The sequence below is a fragment of the Mobula birostris genome, chromosome 8 (genome assembly GCF_030028105.1).
Source record: "Mobula birostris isolate sMobBir1 chromosome 8, sMobBir1.hap1, whole genome shotgun sequence".
NCBI classification, from domain to species: Eukaryota; Metazoa; Chordata; class Chondrichthyes; order Myliobatiformes; family Myliobatidae; genus Mobula; species Mobula birostris.
The window spans coordinates 49,133,661-49,149,705 of NC_092377.1; the positions used below are offsets into that span (position 1 = coordinate 49,133,661).

General features: G+C 40.3%; 1 protein-coding gene across 3 annotated transcripts in view; it reads left to right on the plus strand.

Moving 5' to 3' along the window:
* Nucleotides 1–11,548, plus strand: part of angel2 (angel homolog 2 (Drosophila)) — a 67,489-nt gene extending 55,941 nt beyond the window's left edge. The window contains exons 7-9 of one of the 3 annotated variants that reach the window (XM_072265152.1): nucleotides 972–1,038; nucleotides 3,562–3,722; nucleotides 11,235–11,546. In XM_072265152.1, the coding sequence (XP_072121253.1) occupies nucleotides 972–1,038; nucleotides 3,562–3,722; nucleotides 11,235–11,374 (368 nt within the window). In that variant the 3' untranslated portion in view covers nucleotides 11,375–11,546. Of the gene's footprint in view, nucleotides 1–971; nucleotides 1,039–3,561; nucleotides 3,723–11,234 lie in introns of all 3 variants that reach the window. The other 2 variants (XM_072265151.1, XM_072265154.1) reach the window with 2 other exon arrangements.
* Nucleotides 11,549–16,045: the final 4,497 nt, after the last annotated feature.

Below are 16,045 nucleotides of genomic sequence, written 5' to 3' on the forward strand. Positions count from 1 at the left end.
CACTTTGGTGGCAAGAACAGGAAAACAGATTATTTTCTGAATGGTGGCCGATTAGGAAAAGGGGAGGTGCAACGAGACCTGGGTGTCGTTATACACCAGTCATTGAAAGTGGGCATGCAGGTACAGCAGGCGGTGAAAAAGGCGAATGGTATGCTGGCATTCATAGCAAGAGGATTCAAGTACAGGAGCAGGGAGGTACTACTGCTGTTGAACAAGGCCTTGGTGAGACCACACCTGGAGTATTGTGTGCAGTTTTGGTCCCCTAATCTGAGGAAAGACATTCTTGCCATAGAGGGAGTGCAAAGAAGGTTCACCAGATTGATTCCTGGGGTGGCAGGACTTCCATATGATGAAAGACTGGATTTACTAGGCTTATACTCTCTGGAATTTAGAAAATTGAGGGGGGATCTTATTGAAACATATAAAATTCTAAAGGGATTGGACAGGCTAGATGTAGGAAGATTGTTCCCGATGTTGGGGAAGTCCAGAACAAGGGGTCACAGTTTGAGAATAAAGGGGAAGCCTTTTAGGACCGAGATGAGGAAAAATTTCTTCACACAGAGAGTGGTGAATCTGTGGAATTCTCTGCCACAGGAAACAGTTGAGGCCAGTTCATTGGCTATATTTAAGAGGGAGTTAGATATGGCCTTTCTGGCTAAAGGGATCAGGGGGTATGGAGAGAAGGCAGGTACAGGGTTCTGAGTTGGATGATCAGCCATGATCATACTGAATGGCGGTGCAGGCTCGAAGGGCTGAATGGCCTACTCCTGCACCTATTTTCTATGTTTCTATGTATGGCATGGAGTCTGTTTTCAGTGTAGTTCTGTAGATTGTGGAACTTCTGTTTTGGACAACTCAGTCATTTGTTTAAAAATGTTTGTCAATTAAGAATATTACTGTTTTTCATTTCAAAATATGTGTAAATCTAAATTCCATGTTAATTCCTGTTCAACTTAAATAATATTCTGTAGATGTTCTGGACAATTCAGAAGCTCTAACAGATGGCGCTAATAAAAAGAATTATCCCATGGATCAACTGTGAGTTAATCTTTTGTTTTAAGAAATATTCAGGGGATTCAATGATAAAGCAAATGTTGGCTTGAAGCCTGACTTGATTTATTCTCTACTTTAGCCATAAATACATTAAGATTATTTAACTATTTATTCATATAAGGAGTTCTTTGAGGAAATAACAGGCAGAATAGACAAAGGCAAGTCAATGAATGTTGTTTGCTTGGATTTATGGAAGGCCTTTGACAAGGTATTGCACATGAGGGTACTAAACAAAGTCAGAGCCCGTGGTATTACACTTGTATTACAGGAAATATGCTGGCATGTTCAGGAGATTGGCTGACTAGCAGAAGGCAAGGAGTAGGAATAAACATGTGCTTTTCTGGTTGGCTGCTGGTGACTAGTAATGTTCTGCAGCAGTCAATATTGGGTCCACCACTTTTCATGTTGTATGTAAATGGTCTGGATGATGGAATAAATGGCTTTGTGGACAGAAAGAATAAAAAATGTTGACTATTTTCTAAGTGGGGAGAAAATTTGTAAATTGGGAGTGCAAAGGGGCTTGGGAGTCCTAATGTAGGATTCCCTAAAGTTAACTTACAGGTTGAGTCAGTGGAAGGTAAATGGAATGTCAGTATCTGTTTCAAGAGGGCTAGAATATAAAAGCAAGGAAGAAATGCTGAGGCTTTATAAGGCATTGGTCAGACCACATTTGGAGTATTATGAGCAGTTGTAGGCCCCATATTTAAGGATGTACAGACGTTGCAGAGGGTTCAGAGGAGATTCATGAAAATGATCCTGGGAATGAAAGGTTAAGGTATAAAGGAGCATTTGATGGCCCTGGGTCTGTACTCACTGGAGTTTAGAAGAACGAGGGGAGAAACCTACCAAATATTGAGAGACCTAGATAGGGTGGACATGCAGAGGATGTTTCCAGAATAGAAGGATGCCTCTTTAGCCAGATGGTGGTTAAGCTGTGTAATTCATTGCCATGGATGACTGGAGAGGCCAGGTTATTGATATATTTAAAGTGGAGGTGATACGTTCTTGATTAGTAAGAGCATCAAAGGTTATGGAGGAGTGGGGATGAGGGGGAAAGTATCAAATGGTGGAGCAGATGCAATGGACTGGCTTAATTCTGCTTCTATATCCCATGGTCATATTATATAGAAGAATATTTGGAATTAAAGTTGAAGATAGAAGTTGCTTTATATATTATGTATTTAAAGGAGGAGCAGTTGTGTACATAATACGAAACAGGCTGCGTCTCCAGACCAGGAATGTGCAGGCTCTTAACGTGCTAACTGATAGACTCCCAATGTAACCATTGACAGAAAGCTTATGTGAAGGTCAGAATAGGAATTTCGAACCTCACCATTGTTAGGGTTAAGGGAGCAGTTGTACATTTTCCTGGATAATTAAAGTATGTGCACTTGGAGAGAAATTAAAGAAGAATTTTCAACACAAAAGGTAAAGATAGCAAGGGAATTTGGCTTGATAAGAAAATAACAGGGTGGAATTAACAAATAATTTCAGTGAGCAAGGAAGGATAGGTGAGATGGGTATAAGGAGGCAATAAGTAACAGAGAAAAGACAAGGATACCAATCAACACACATCAAAGTTGCTGGTGAACGCAGCAGGCCAGGCAGCATCTCTAGGAAGAGGTACAGTCGACGTTTCAGGCCGAGACCCTTCGTCAGGATACCAGTTGTAGTTTTGACTGAGGACATAAAGTATCAGTAATGTTTAATGACCCAGAAAAGTTGACGGTAGGTGGCTAAAGCACTTATGCTGAAAATGTATTTGATGGAGCAAATTTGGGGTTTGTTAGGAGAAGCTAATAGGGAAAGGAAGAAAAAATTTTTACCACTGGTAATGGCAGAATAGATGTAGGAGGTATACCAACTATGTAAATTTTAAATCTTTAAATTCTGCATATTATTTAGTCCATTTGTATTCAGGTAACTCAAATGCACAAAATTTGATCAAATTTTACTTATTGACTATTTTTGTAGAGGAGAAAACAGTAAGGCATTTGATAAGGTTCCCCATGCGAGGCTCGTTCAGAAAGTAATGAGACACGGTATCCAAGGAGACCTTGCTTTGTGGATCCAGAATTGGTTTGCCCACAGTAGACAAAGCGTGGTTGTAGATGGTTCGTATTCTGCATGGAAGACAGTGACCAGTAGTGTTCAGCAGGGATCTGTTCTATGACCACCTCCTCTTTGTGATTTTTTTTAAATATATATAAGTGACCTTGATAAGGAAGTAGAAGGGTGGGTTAGTAAGTTTGCTGATGACACAAAAGTTTCGGGCGGAGACCCTTCATCAGGACCTATCGAGGTTTTTCATAAATAATACAAATTTTGAAACTTGTCTGGAAGTTTCTTGCTTTCAAAACTGGCTATTGATGAAACTGTGATATTAAATTCAAACAATGTACCATGCTGTACCAATATTCTAAATATTAAAATATAACTTGGTGTGTAGTAATTGAACAAAGTCAATTGAGAAAATAAACAGTAACATAACTATTAATTGTTTTCTAGGACTCCTGCTATTCAGCACAAATTCAAGCTACTTTCTGTGTACTCCCATTATCTACCTGGGACTAATAAAACAGAGGTCACCACCTGTCATTCCAAATCTGCGGTCACTGTGGATTATATTTTTTATTCAGCAGTAAAGACTAATGGGACTGCAGAGTCAGGTAATGAAAATCATTTTTTTTTCATTTATTCCAAAATTTACCAAGAATCTAACTTAAAGTATGAACATATTGTAACTTTAAAGTATGAACATATTGTAACTTTTTTTAAAAATGAATCTTTAGTTTATGGCAAATGTCAAGTATAAGGAAGAGGGCCTCGAATTGTCTTGCAATATACTAAAATCATTACTGTTAAAAAAAGTTGTCTGAAAGACATTTTGAACCCCACTTAGAATAAATGTCATATAATATCCACGAATAAAGTACAATCCAGGACTTCCTGAATTTAAAAAAACACAGATCAGGTAGCATCTGAAAAGTTAATGTTTCAAGTTTGAGACCATTTGTCACAACTGGGAAATTAAAAACAAATAGGTTTCCTGGAAGCTGAGAAGAGCAGAGTGGTAATGGGTAGAACACTATGATGGTGTCACCGTATGAATTAACAGCAGGAAAAATCAGATCTTTATCTATGTTATTGTGGTTAATGGGGAGGCCAGCAGGCCAAAGTATACTGGTAGAAAGAAAAATGCAGCCAAATGATGACAGTCCTGATAGATATAAAGAAACTACAATTTTACTAAAGTTGGAGAATTCAATACAGAGTCTGTATGGCCACAATATGCCCAAACAGAAGCTGAGGTGTTATTCCTCAGGCAGTTGTTGTCTCAATGTAGCAGGACAAGAGGCCACTGAGTGGTATTTAAAATGGAGTTCATACCCAATTCTTCTACTTTGTCAAAGTAAGAGGATACAACTTATGGCCAATTCATTGATTTATTCGTAGGCCTAGACTTGGGTCCCAAATAGTCCAGTGTTACTACTGCAGGCTAGCCACAGATGTCGAAAAATAAAGGGGGTGACCCTTTTCAAATGAATGGGACTACTCCAGGTACAGTAGTTATGGTTGGCATAAAGCTGAGGGGGCTAGATATTAAGTATATCAGGCCAACCAACTTTGCAGCCAACCAACAATTCTTTACAGACTTAGCTAGTTTTGTGCCAGTCCTTCGCAGTTATGTTAATAGATGCAGTATTTTTATTGGGAAAGGTTCCCAAACTTTGATGCAAATTTTCATATGGAAACTAATAATCCTAAATATTACAATATGATATTGGCAACAAAACCAATGTTTTTGAACAATAATTGATGCTTTAAATATGTTTGTTTCAATATAGTTGGTAGAAGCTTCATCTTTATTAGCAAGTTAAACTTATAAAACTATAAACTTATAAAACTTCTGTCAGATGTTTTGTAAGTAGAATTGCCTCATCAGTAGCATTGATTTAGGTCCAGTAGCACAAAAGTAGGCTCCTGTCCCCAGAAAAATATTGCTTTCCTCCAGTCTCTTCAAACATTTAACTCCACGCTAGGCTGAGGAGCACTTGCCAGATTCCAGTACTATTCAGTACTGGGTCAAGAGCATCAGTAATACTGAGGTGCTTTAGTGAGGTGGTCGCACTCAAGGTAAGAGCAGGGTGTCTGGGTTGAATTCCCCTGCAACTGTTTTCCTCACTTGCAAGCATCTCATTTGGACATCTGTTAGGCAAGGGTGGGTTCAGATGGGGTTAGAATGCCCTTTCAAGAGGACAGCAGCAGCAGCTGCTATGTCTGTGGCACAGAAACAGTCTCCACTCTCCTCTCTTGTGCATCAGTGCCAAAGCAAGCTGGGTAATCACGAGAGATTCTGTGGCCACAAAACTAAAAACTCTGGGGTTTGTCTTGGCTCCCAGCAGCTTGGATATCCACCAGGATGTGCAAGTGGTTCCAGAAGGACTGACAGGTTAACCTGCATTTATTTTAAAGCAAGAAGCCTGATATGCAAGGCTGAATTGGTATGGTGGTTTAGTGTTCGACTTGGCAAGTGGAAGGCTTTTAAAAGTGAGATAGGAAGAGTTCAATGACAGCATATTCCTGTTACAGTGAAGGACAAAACTGGCAAAATTAGGGAACCCTGGATAACAAGGGACATTGAGGCATTGATCAGGTAAAAGGAGGCAAAGGCAGCTGAGATCTAGCAAATCCATTGAATACTAGAATTATAGGGGCATATTTTATAAGGGAAATCAGGAGGGGAAAAAGATGATGAGAGATGGGAGCCAAGAGATTCAACAAGTATACTAAGAACACAGGGTAACTTGGGAAAAATAGGTTCTTTTAAGGATCAGTATGGTTGTCTGGGTGGAGCCACAGGGGATGGGCAAAAGCTAAGGAATTAAGGGAAGTGAATAGTAATATCTTGAAACATAACAAAAGAGCAGTTTCTGATGATCTTAAGGCATTTTAAAGTAGATAAAACCCTGAGACCTAATCAAGTGTGGCCCTGGCAGAGATATTTATTGCATTTTTAGCCACTGGCAAGTACTGGAAGACTGGAGGGGTAGTAAATGTAAACATAGAAACATAGAAAATAGGTGCAGGAGTAGGCCATTCGGCCCTTCGAGCCTGCACCGCCATTCAGTATGATCGTGGCTGATCATCCAACTCAGAACCCTGTACCAGCCTTCCCTCCATACCCCCGATCCCTTTAGCCACAAGGGCCATATCTAACTCCCTCTTAAATATAGCCAATGAACTGGCCTCAACTGTTTCCTGTGGCAGAGAATTCCACAGATTCACCACTCTCTGTGTGAGGAAGTTTTTCCTAATCTCGTTCCTAAAAGGCTTCCCCTCTATCCTCAAACTGTGACCCCTCGTTCTGGACTTCCCCAACATCGGGAACAATCTTCCCGCATCTAGCCTGTCCAATCCCTTTAGGATTTTATACGTTTCAATCAGATCCCCCCTCAATCTTCTAAATTCCAACGAGTATAAGCCTGGTTCATCCAGTCTTTCATCATATGAAAGTCCTGCCATCCCAGGAATCAATCTGGTGAACCTTCTTTGTACTCCCTCTATGGCAAGGATGTCTTTCCTCAGATTAGGGGACCAAAACTGCACACAATACTCCAGGTGTGGTCTCACCAAGGCCTTGTACAACTGCAGTAGTACCTCCCTGCTCCTGTACTCGAATCCTCTTGCTATAAATGCCAGCATACCATTCGCCTTTTTCACCGCCTGCTGTACCTGCATGCCCACTTTCAATGACTGGTGTATAATGACACCCAGGTCTCGTTGCACCTCCCCTTTTCCTAATCAGCCACCATTCAGATAATAATCTGTTTTCCTGTTCTTGCCACCAAAGTGGATAACTTCACATTTATCCACATTAAATTGCATCTGCCATGAATTTGCCCACTCACCTAACCTATCCAAGTCACCCTGCATCCTCTTAGCATCCTCCTCACAGCTAACACTGCCGCCCAGCTTCGTGTCATCTGCAAACTTGGAGATGCTGCATTTAATTCCCTCATCCAAGTCATTAATATATATTGTAAACAACTGGGGTCCCAGCACTGAGCCTTGCGGTACCCCACTAGTCACTGCCTGCCATTCTGAAAAGGTCCCGTTTATTCCTACTCTTTGCTTCCTGTCTGCCAACCAATTCTCTATCCACATCAATACCTTACCCCCAATACCGTGTGCTTTCAGTTTGCACACTAATCTCCTGTGTGGGACCTTGTCAAAAGCCTTTTGAAAATCCAAATATACCACATCCCTTGGTTCTCCCCTATCCACTCTACTAGTTACATCCTCAAAAAATTCTATGAGATTCGTCAGACATGATTTTCCTTTCACAAATCCATGCTGACTTTGTCCGATGATTTCACCGCTTTCCAAATGTGCTGTTATCACATCTTTGATAACTGACTGTAGCAGTTTCCCCACCACCGATGTTAGGCTAACCGGTCTATAATTCCCTGGTTTCTCTCTTCCTCCTTTTATAAAAAGTGGGGTTACATTAGCCACCCTCCAATCCTCAGGAACTAGTCCAGAATCTAAAGAGTTTTGAAAAATTATCACTAATGCATCCACTATTTCTTGGGCTACTTCCTTAAGCACTCTGGGATGCAGACCATCTGGCCCTGGGGATTTATCCGCCTTTAATCCCTTCAATTTACCTAACACCACTTCCCTACTAACATGTATTTCCCTCAGTTCCTCCATCTCACTGGACCCTCTGTCCCCTACTATTTCCGGAAGATTATTTATGTCCTCCTTAGTGAAGACAGAACCAAAGTAATTATTCAATTGCTCTGCCACGTCCTTGCTCCCCATAATCAATTCACCTGTTTCTGTCTGTAGGTAAATGTAGCTTTATTGAAGAAGTCCTCACTGGGCATTGGAATTGTACCAGATAATTAAAGGGTTGGCAAATGTTATTCTTTTGTTCAAGAAAGGGAATAAGGATATTCCTGAGAATTTTACAAATATATAGAGAAGCGTAGCCTGATTAGGGATAGTCAGCATGGCTTTCTGAGAGTCATGTTATGTCTCACGAGCCTGAATGAATTCTTTGAGGATGTGACAAAGCATATTGATGAAGGGTAGAGCAGTGGGTGTGGTATATATAATCTGTAGTAAGGTATTGGAGAAGGTTCCCTATGGTAGGCTTGAAGAAAGTCAGGAGGCATGGGATCCAGGGAAACTTGACTGTGTGGATACAGAATTATTTTACCCAAAGCAGGGGAGGGTGGTTGCAGATGGAATATATTCTGCCTGCAAGTCGGTGACCAGTGGTGTTCCGCAGGGATCTGTTCTGGGACCGCCCCCCCCCCCCCCCCCCCCCGCTCTTTGTAATTTTAAAAAATTATTTGAAAGTAAGTTTGCAGATGACACAAAGGTTGGTGTAGTTGTGGATAAGGTGGAGGGTCGTTGTAGATTGCAATGAGACATCGACAGGAGCTGAGCTAAGAAGTAGCAGATGGAGTTCAGCCTGGAAAAGTGTGAAGTGATTCATTTTGGAAGGCCATGAAGATGTCCTGGGTACTTTGTAGGCTAGTGCCCAAGATGGAGCTGACTAGATTTACAACCTTCTGCAGCTTCTTTTAGTCCTGTGCTGAAGCCCCTCCATACCAGACAGTGATGCAGCCTGTCAGAATGCTCTCCACGGTACAACTATAGAAGTTTTTGAGTGTTTTTGTAGACATGCCACATCTCTTCAAACTTCTAGTGAAGTATAGCCGCTGTGTTGCCTTCTTTATAACTACATCAATACATTGGGACCAGGTTAGATCCTCAGATCTTCTCACCAGGAACTTGAAGCTGCTCACTCTCTCCACTTCTGATCCCTCTGAGGATTGGTATGTGTTCCTTCGTCTTACCCTTCCTGAAGTCCACAATCAGCTCTTTCGTCTTACTGACGTTGAGTGCCAGGTTATTGCTGTGGCACCACTTCACTAGTTGGCATATCTCACTCCTGTACGCCCTCTCGTCGCCATCTGAGATTCTACCAACAATGGTTGTATCATCAGCAAATTTATGGATGGTATTTGAGCTATGCCTAACCACACAGTCGTGTGTGTAGAGAGAGTAGAGCAGTGAGTTAAGCATACACCCCTGAGGTGCGCCACTGTTGATCGTCAACGAGGAGGATATGTTATCATCAATCCGCACAGATTGTGGTCTTCTGGTTAGGAAGTCGAGGATCCAATTTCAGAGGGAGGTACAGAAACCCAGGATCTGCAATTTCTCGATCAGGATTGTGGAAATGATGGTATTAAATGCTGAGCTATAGTTTTTGCACAATATCCTGACGTAGGTGTCTGTGTTGTCCAGGTGGTCTAAAGCCATGTGGAGAGGCATTGAGATTGCATCTGCCGTTGACCTTTCGTGGCGATAGGTAAATTGCAATAGGTCCAGGTCCTTGCTGAGGCAGGTGTTCAGTCTAGTCATGACCAACCCCTCAAAGCATTTCATCACTGTCGATGTGAGTGCTACCGGGTGATAGTTATTAATGCAGCCCACATTATTCTTCTTAGGCACTCGTACAATTGTTCCCTTTTTGAAGCAAGTGGGAACTTGCACCCGTAGCAGTAAGAGGTTGAAAATGTCCTTGAATTGTGTCAGTCTCTGCCATTCCTTTGGATTCATCAGCTGCGTGGAGAGGGCGAGCCTGGAGTATAGGCAACAGATTGCTCTCCATATTGTACTGCCCTGCGTTATCACGTAGATAGCTTGGACACATATCCATGGTTGACCCCAACCAATGGCGGGCCTCAGTAGTTGGCAAACTTAGTACATTTGCCAATGACATCAAAACTGGTGATGTAGTGGACAGTGAAGAGGTTGTCAAAGGTTATAACAGTGTCTAGATAAATTGGACAAATAGGCCCAAGTATGGTATATGGAGTTTAACTAGAACAAATATAAGGTGTTCCATTTTGATAAGACAAGCTGAAGCAGGACTTGCACTTAAATGGTAGGCCTTGGAGTGTGTTGTAGATCAGAGGGACTTTAGAGCTTACAGGTACCTAGCTCCCTAAAAGTGGCAACACAGATAGACAGGTATATGGAACATCTGCGTTCATTGGTCAGGATATTGAGTACAGGAGTTGGGGTGCCATACATCGACTGTACATGTTGTAGCAGAATTGTGCTTAATTCCAGCTATATGGAGGATGTCACTAAGCTGAAAAAAGTGCAGAAAAGATTCACAGGGATATTATCTGGCCTGGAAGGCTTGAGTTGTATAAAGTCATGGCAAGTTTAGAGAAGGTGGATGATCAGTATTTTTCCCAGGGGTATAAGGTACAAGGGGAGAAATTTAAAAGGGACCTAAGGAGCAACTTTTTCCATGCAGTGTGTTTGGTATCTGAAATAAGCTGCTAGGGGAAGTAGTATAGATAGATACGAATACAATTGGATACAAAAACATTTGGATGGATACAAAGAGCAGGCTTCCCAAATGAGAGCCCATGTACCCCAGTATTAATTGTAGGTGTCCATGGCATAAAAAGGTTGGGAACCCCTGGCTTAGAGGGATAGGAGCTGAATACAGGCAAATGGAACTAGCTCAGATACACATCTTGGTCAGCTTGGACAAGTGGGGCCAAACGGCTGCATGACTAAGCACTCACTGAGCATTTATAACATATGTATTCAATATAGAATATATCCATCTGCAAAATTTGTTCTAATACAGCATGCAAGTGGTAAAACTACACCAATATTCATAAATGACATCTAAAAGGAAACTAACTGAAATTTTTAATTATATTTAAATAAAACAAGAATCTTATCAGAAAAATAGGCAGTGCTTCATTTGTTCAAAATCACTTCAGTATGTTTGGAAAACAAGTGGCTTACCAAGCAAATTCATGTGGTCACTGAAAGCTGTGGTCTGCTCCCAAAATACAAATGCACCTCTGCAATTTATCAGTCTGACAGACTCTGATCCATCAAGGAAAACACATGGTATGCTGACAAAAATGGAAGGCAAGTTAGCAAATAGACCATTTGGGAAAATGATAAATAACTGAAAATAGTGTAGGGACCAAGATGTATTGCAAAATAACCTTTTATACACTAAAGGGATATTGTTTTTCATACTTTGATCCAAAATTTTATAATTCACTTCCTAATATTAACTTGCTTACTTTGCTAATGAAGGTACATTTTTCTTTCCCCAGGAAATGATGGTCACTTGCAGCTTCTTGGGAAACTTGCACTACTTACAGAACAAGATCTTTGGACTGTAAATAAATTACCCAATGAAAGTAACTCTTCAGATCATCTGCCTTTGTTAGCTAAATTCAGACATAAACTTTGATATTAGGAACGTTGCCAGTAATTTCTTCCTTCAATTCAGTATTTGATCAAAACTTGTGTATTTTGCAAGGTACAATATTTTTGTGTATCATTTTAGGCTTTGATATTTAAAATCTTCTAAGAAATTTATGTCCGAAAATAAAGTTTTTTTTTTAAATATCTAGTTATAATGTTGTACAAATGTTTGCAGCTGCTAGATTTAGTGGAAGTGGATACTCACAGATACTAAGATGTATTTCTGTCCAAAGCCAGACAAATGAAAATTATAGCAAGAGGTTGCCAGCTTACTTTTGCATTAGGAGCCAGGAGTAGACAAGCAACACAGGAATGGGAAGATTGAAGTTTAGGAGCTACTTGGAAGTAAAATATTGCAAATATGAAGCTAGTTGATAAGGAGAAACAAAAACATTAAAACACAAATGTGGAAGATGTGGCTGAATGGTGCAGTATAATTTGCCTACTCACATCAAGTGTAACAGGCCATATTTTTTTCCACCATTGACATGCCATCTAATTCCTGCAATTCACTCAATTATTAGTTACTCTGCCGAACATTAAGTTGGATAGTAATCGCCAGTAGCACTAATACATACATGATGGCACTCTCAGTTACTTTCAAAAGATATGGTGACTATTCCAAGGGAAGGTGTTACATGTTAAAACCAGTTTACAAACATTTAAACTCTTTTCTCGGGGATTCCACAACCCTATCAAACATGTTTATGCATAAGAAAAGCTTTGCGGAAATTAACTTACCTTTGCTATAAAAAGGAAAATTAGAGAGTGACCAGGTTTTTATATCATTAATAGAGATCTGGGAAATTCAGGTCCATTCTTTTTATATACTTTTTATGGGATGTGGGATTCACTGGCATATGTCGTGAAATTGTTGTTTTATGGCAGTAGCACATGACAATACACAAAAATACAATAAGAAATATATTTCTAAAAATTAAATAGGTAGTGCAGAAAGAACAAAAAATATATTGTGGTAGTGTATATGGGTTTATTGTTCATTCAGAAATCTGGTGATGGTGGGAAAGAAACTGTTCCTAAAGCATTGAATGTATGTTGTCAGGCTCCTGCACCACCTCCTTGATCGTAGTAATGAGTAGATGGCGTGTCCTCAGTGATGGATACTGCTGCTTTCCTACAGCATTGCTTTTTTAAGATATCCTCAGTTTTCAATTGAATTGCCCTCAAAAGTGAGCTACCTTCTCGAACCGATGCAGTCATTGACGTCTGGATATTCCTAGAATGCTTTTAGAGAGTGTTCCAGGATTTTGACCTAATATCAGTGAAGGCATGATGATACTGATTAAGTTGTGAGTTTTTTATGGGGGAGGGTTTGAGGAACATGCAAAAAGGCAAAATTAGTGTTAGTTTATTTTTTCAACTTGGTAATGGATGTCAGTTATATTGACATAACTAGTATTAATTATCCTTCCCTAATTACCCTTGACCAAAGTAAATTAGCAAAGCTTAACTACAGTATAGTTATAAACTTGGAGCTGCATTTAGTCTAGACCGGCTAAACATGGTAGTTGTGCTTGCCTAAGTAATAGGATAATAAATTAAGATACAGACAGGATCCAAGGACATATGGAATTAAATAAAAATGAAAATACATTTAGTGTTTTCATTTGTGACTACAAAGGCATTTCATTGAGGGTTAAATGGTTAGTAGCATCCAGAATGAGAGATAAGTGATGCTTTTGTCACCAGTAGTTAATATCAGGAATCAGAATTCAAAATAATGCTAGTCCCACAGAATGTAACAAAAACAAAGCATTGTGATACACACAGACAGAGAAGTCCTCTTTGCATCAGAGTACTTCAATTCTGCTAACCTTCCTGTTCCCGGCCTAGGAATTTGACATTAATTACAGTGTCTAAGCTGCAACTCTTAACTCTTCCAATATCTAATTTGGATAACAACAGGTCCCAGAGGAAGAACAGCTACAATTGAGTTAGTGGTATGAATGTGGTGAAGGAGGCTGCAGGCCAAGCACGTTTCTTTCAAGTAGGTAACACAATGTCCAAGCTTGCTTACCTGCTCTGGCTGACTCAGCATCACACAAGCCCCATGCAGGTCCTGACCAGAAACTCTGTTTAGTTGTCTTCAATAATACAGGTTGTATTTTATTTCAAATTTCACAACCAAGCATCTTTTAGTTATATGTTATGAAACATTATAAAATTACTCAATATTTCTAACATTCAATGCACCCCATCAGATGACACTTTTTTAATACAAGTATTGCACTCCATTAGGGGATTTTGACTTGAATATTTGGCAAAATGAGCTTCAAATTGTGTGTTTCTATACTACAATGGCCATTTGAAGACTTAAAAAACAATGAAAATCTTAAACAACACACATCAAAGTTGCTGGTGAACGCAGCAGGCCAGGCAGCTTCTCTAGGAAGAGGTACAGTCGACGTTTCGGGCCAAGACCCTTCGTCAGGACTAACTGAAGAAAGAGCTAGTAAGAGATTTGAAAGTGGGAGGGGGAGGGGGAGATCCAAAATGATAGGAGAAGACAGGAGGGGGAGGGATGGAGCCAAGAGCTGGACAGGTGATTGGCAAAGGGGATATGAGAGGATCATGGGACAGGAGGCCCAGGGAGAAGGAAAAGGGGAAGGAGGGGAACCCAGAGGATGGGCAAGGCCACATATTTTAATTCCACATCCCATTCCCATTCTGATATTTCTGTCCACGGCCTCCTCTATTGTAAAGATGAAGCCACACTCAGGTTGGAGGAACAACACCTTATATTCCGTCTGGGTAGCCTCCAACCTGATGGCATGAACATTGACTTCTCTAACTTCCGCTAATGCCCCACCTCCCCCTCATATCCCATCCATTTTTTTTTTATATACACACACTCTTTCTCTCTCTCTCCTTCTTCTCCCTCTGACTATACCCCTTGCCCATCCTCTGGGTTTTTTCCCCCCTCCCCCCTTTCCTCCCTCCCCCCTTTCCTTCTCCCTGGGCCTCCTGTCCCATGATCCTGTCATATCCCTTTTGCCAATCACCTGTCCAGCTCTTAGCTCCATCCCTCCCCCTCCTGTCTTCTCCTATCATTTTGGATCTCCCCCTCCCACTTTCAAATCTCTTACTAGCTCTTCCTTCAGTTAGTCCTGACGAAGGGTCTCGGCCCGAAACGTCGACTGTACCTCTTCCTAGAGATGCTGCCTGGCCTGCTGCATTCACCAGCAACTTTGATGTGTGTTACTTGAATTTCCAGCATCCACAGAATCCCTCGTGTTTATGTAATGAAAATCTTAAAACCACTTTTCAATGTTCTTGTTTAGAAAAACTCAAGCAATACATATTCCTGTTTCTACAATAGTGTGACCACCTGATGATCATGCATTCTATATTTGATTATTTTCTCAATTTAGTTATTAATTATATAAAGATCTGCCATACCACACAAAGCATTAATAGTAATCTAGGTCTTTCTAATTATATCCTCAAAATAAATTTGTAATTTCGCTATATACTTGTTATTTCACAGATTAAATTTCAGATTTATTAAACTGTTGTTTAAAATGGGTAATTTTTGAAGCAGTTTTGCTGGTTAAAATAGAATTACAGGTGTCTAAAAATTTCTGCAGCATTAGCTAAAAAGTATAGCAGTTTACATTTATCAGAAGTATTTTCAGATTCATTGTTGATTTCCTGCATTTCAACATTCCTGATATCTGAATGTACTAGAGCTATTAGACAATTTTTTTAAATGGTCAAAATTGAGGAAGGTCAGCCAAGTTTAACTAAGTGACTGAGATATATTAATTTCAATAGGAATTCATCTATATTAGTGTAACAAATTATGAGATTAGCTCAATACCAAACTGGTCATCGGATATAACAACATTGAGTAAAAGCCATCCTACTTCCACCAGGAAATAAAGCTGAATGGGCAAAGCTGTTAAAGTTTTACTATTGTGTAACTTATTCAATACAATCCGTAGGTTAGCATTCTTTATATTGTATTTCAGCAGAGGATTGTGACTTGAATACTTGACAACTTGAGTTTCAAATTAGCTGAATATTTTACTGCCATATCACAATGCGAATTTTAAAATGATTTTTAAAAATTCTGGGTTTAAACTAATTAGACAGGGGGATAGGAATGGGAGTCATAGTGCTGAAGATGAGGTATTTGTTCTACAAACAGAGCCCATTTGTAGTGAAATTTCTAGCAAGGAGAGGCTGATAATAGGGCAAAATTGCAGTTAGCAGGATGAGTTACAACATAAACGATGGACAAAATCTAAAAGGGTGGATACAGGACTAAAAGTGTTATATTTGAATACAAGGTAGATGAACTTGTAGCACAGTTGCAGATTGGCATGTATGATGTTGTAGGCATCACTGAATCATGGCTGCGGCTAGTTACAATATTAATGCCCAACTGGGTCTTGCAATCTCAAGAGAAACATTCAGGAGAGTCACTCACGGTTATACTGCACGCCGCTTTCATGCATCAACTCTGATGCCTTTGAGTGGTAGGCAGCCACACAGTCTGCACCCAGGTCAGCTTCTCCAACCGGCTGGCTGGTTCCTCCTTCTCTGGCCCACCAGCCTGCCAGCTGGTTCCTACGACACCCCGGCCTGCTACTCCGAGCAACAAGATCCTCACTGATGCGGTAGACCAGCTGTA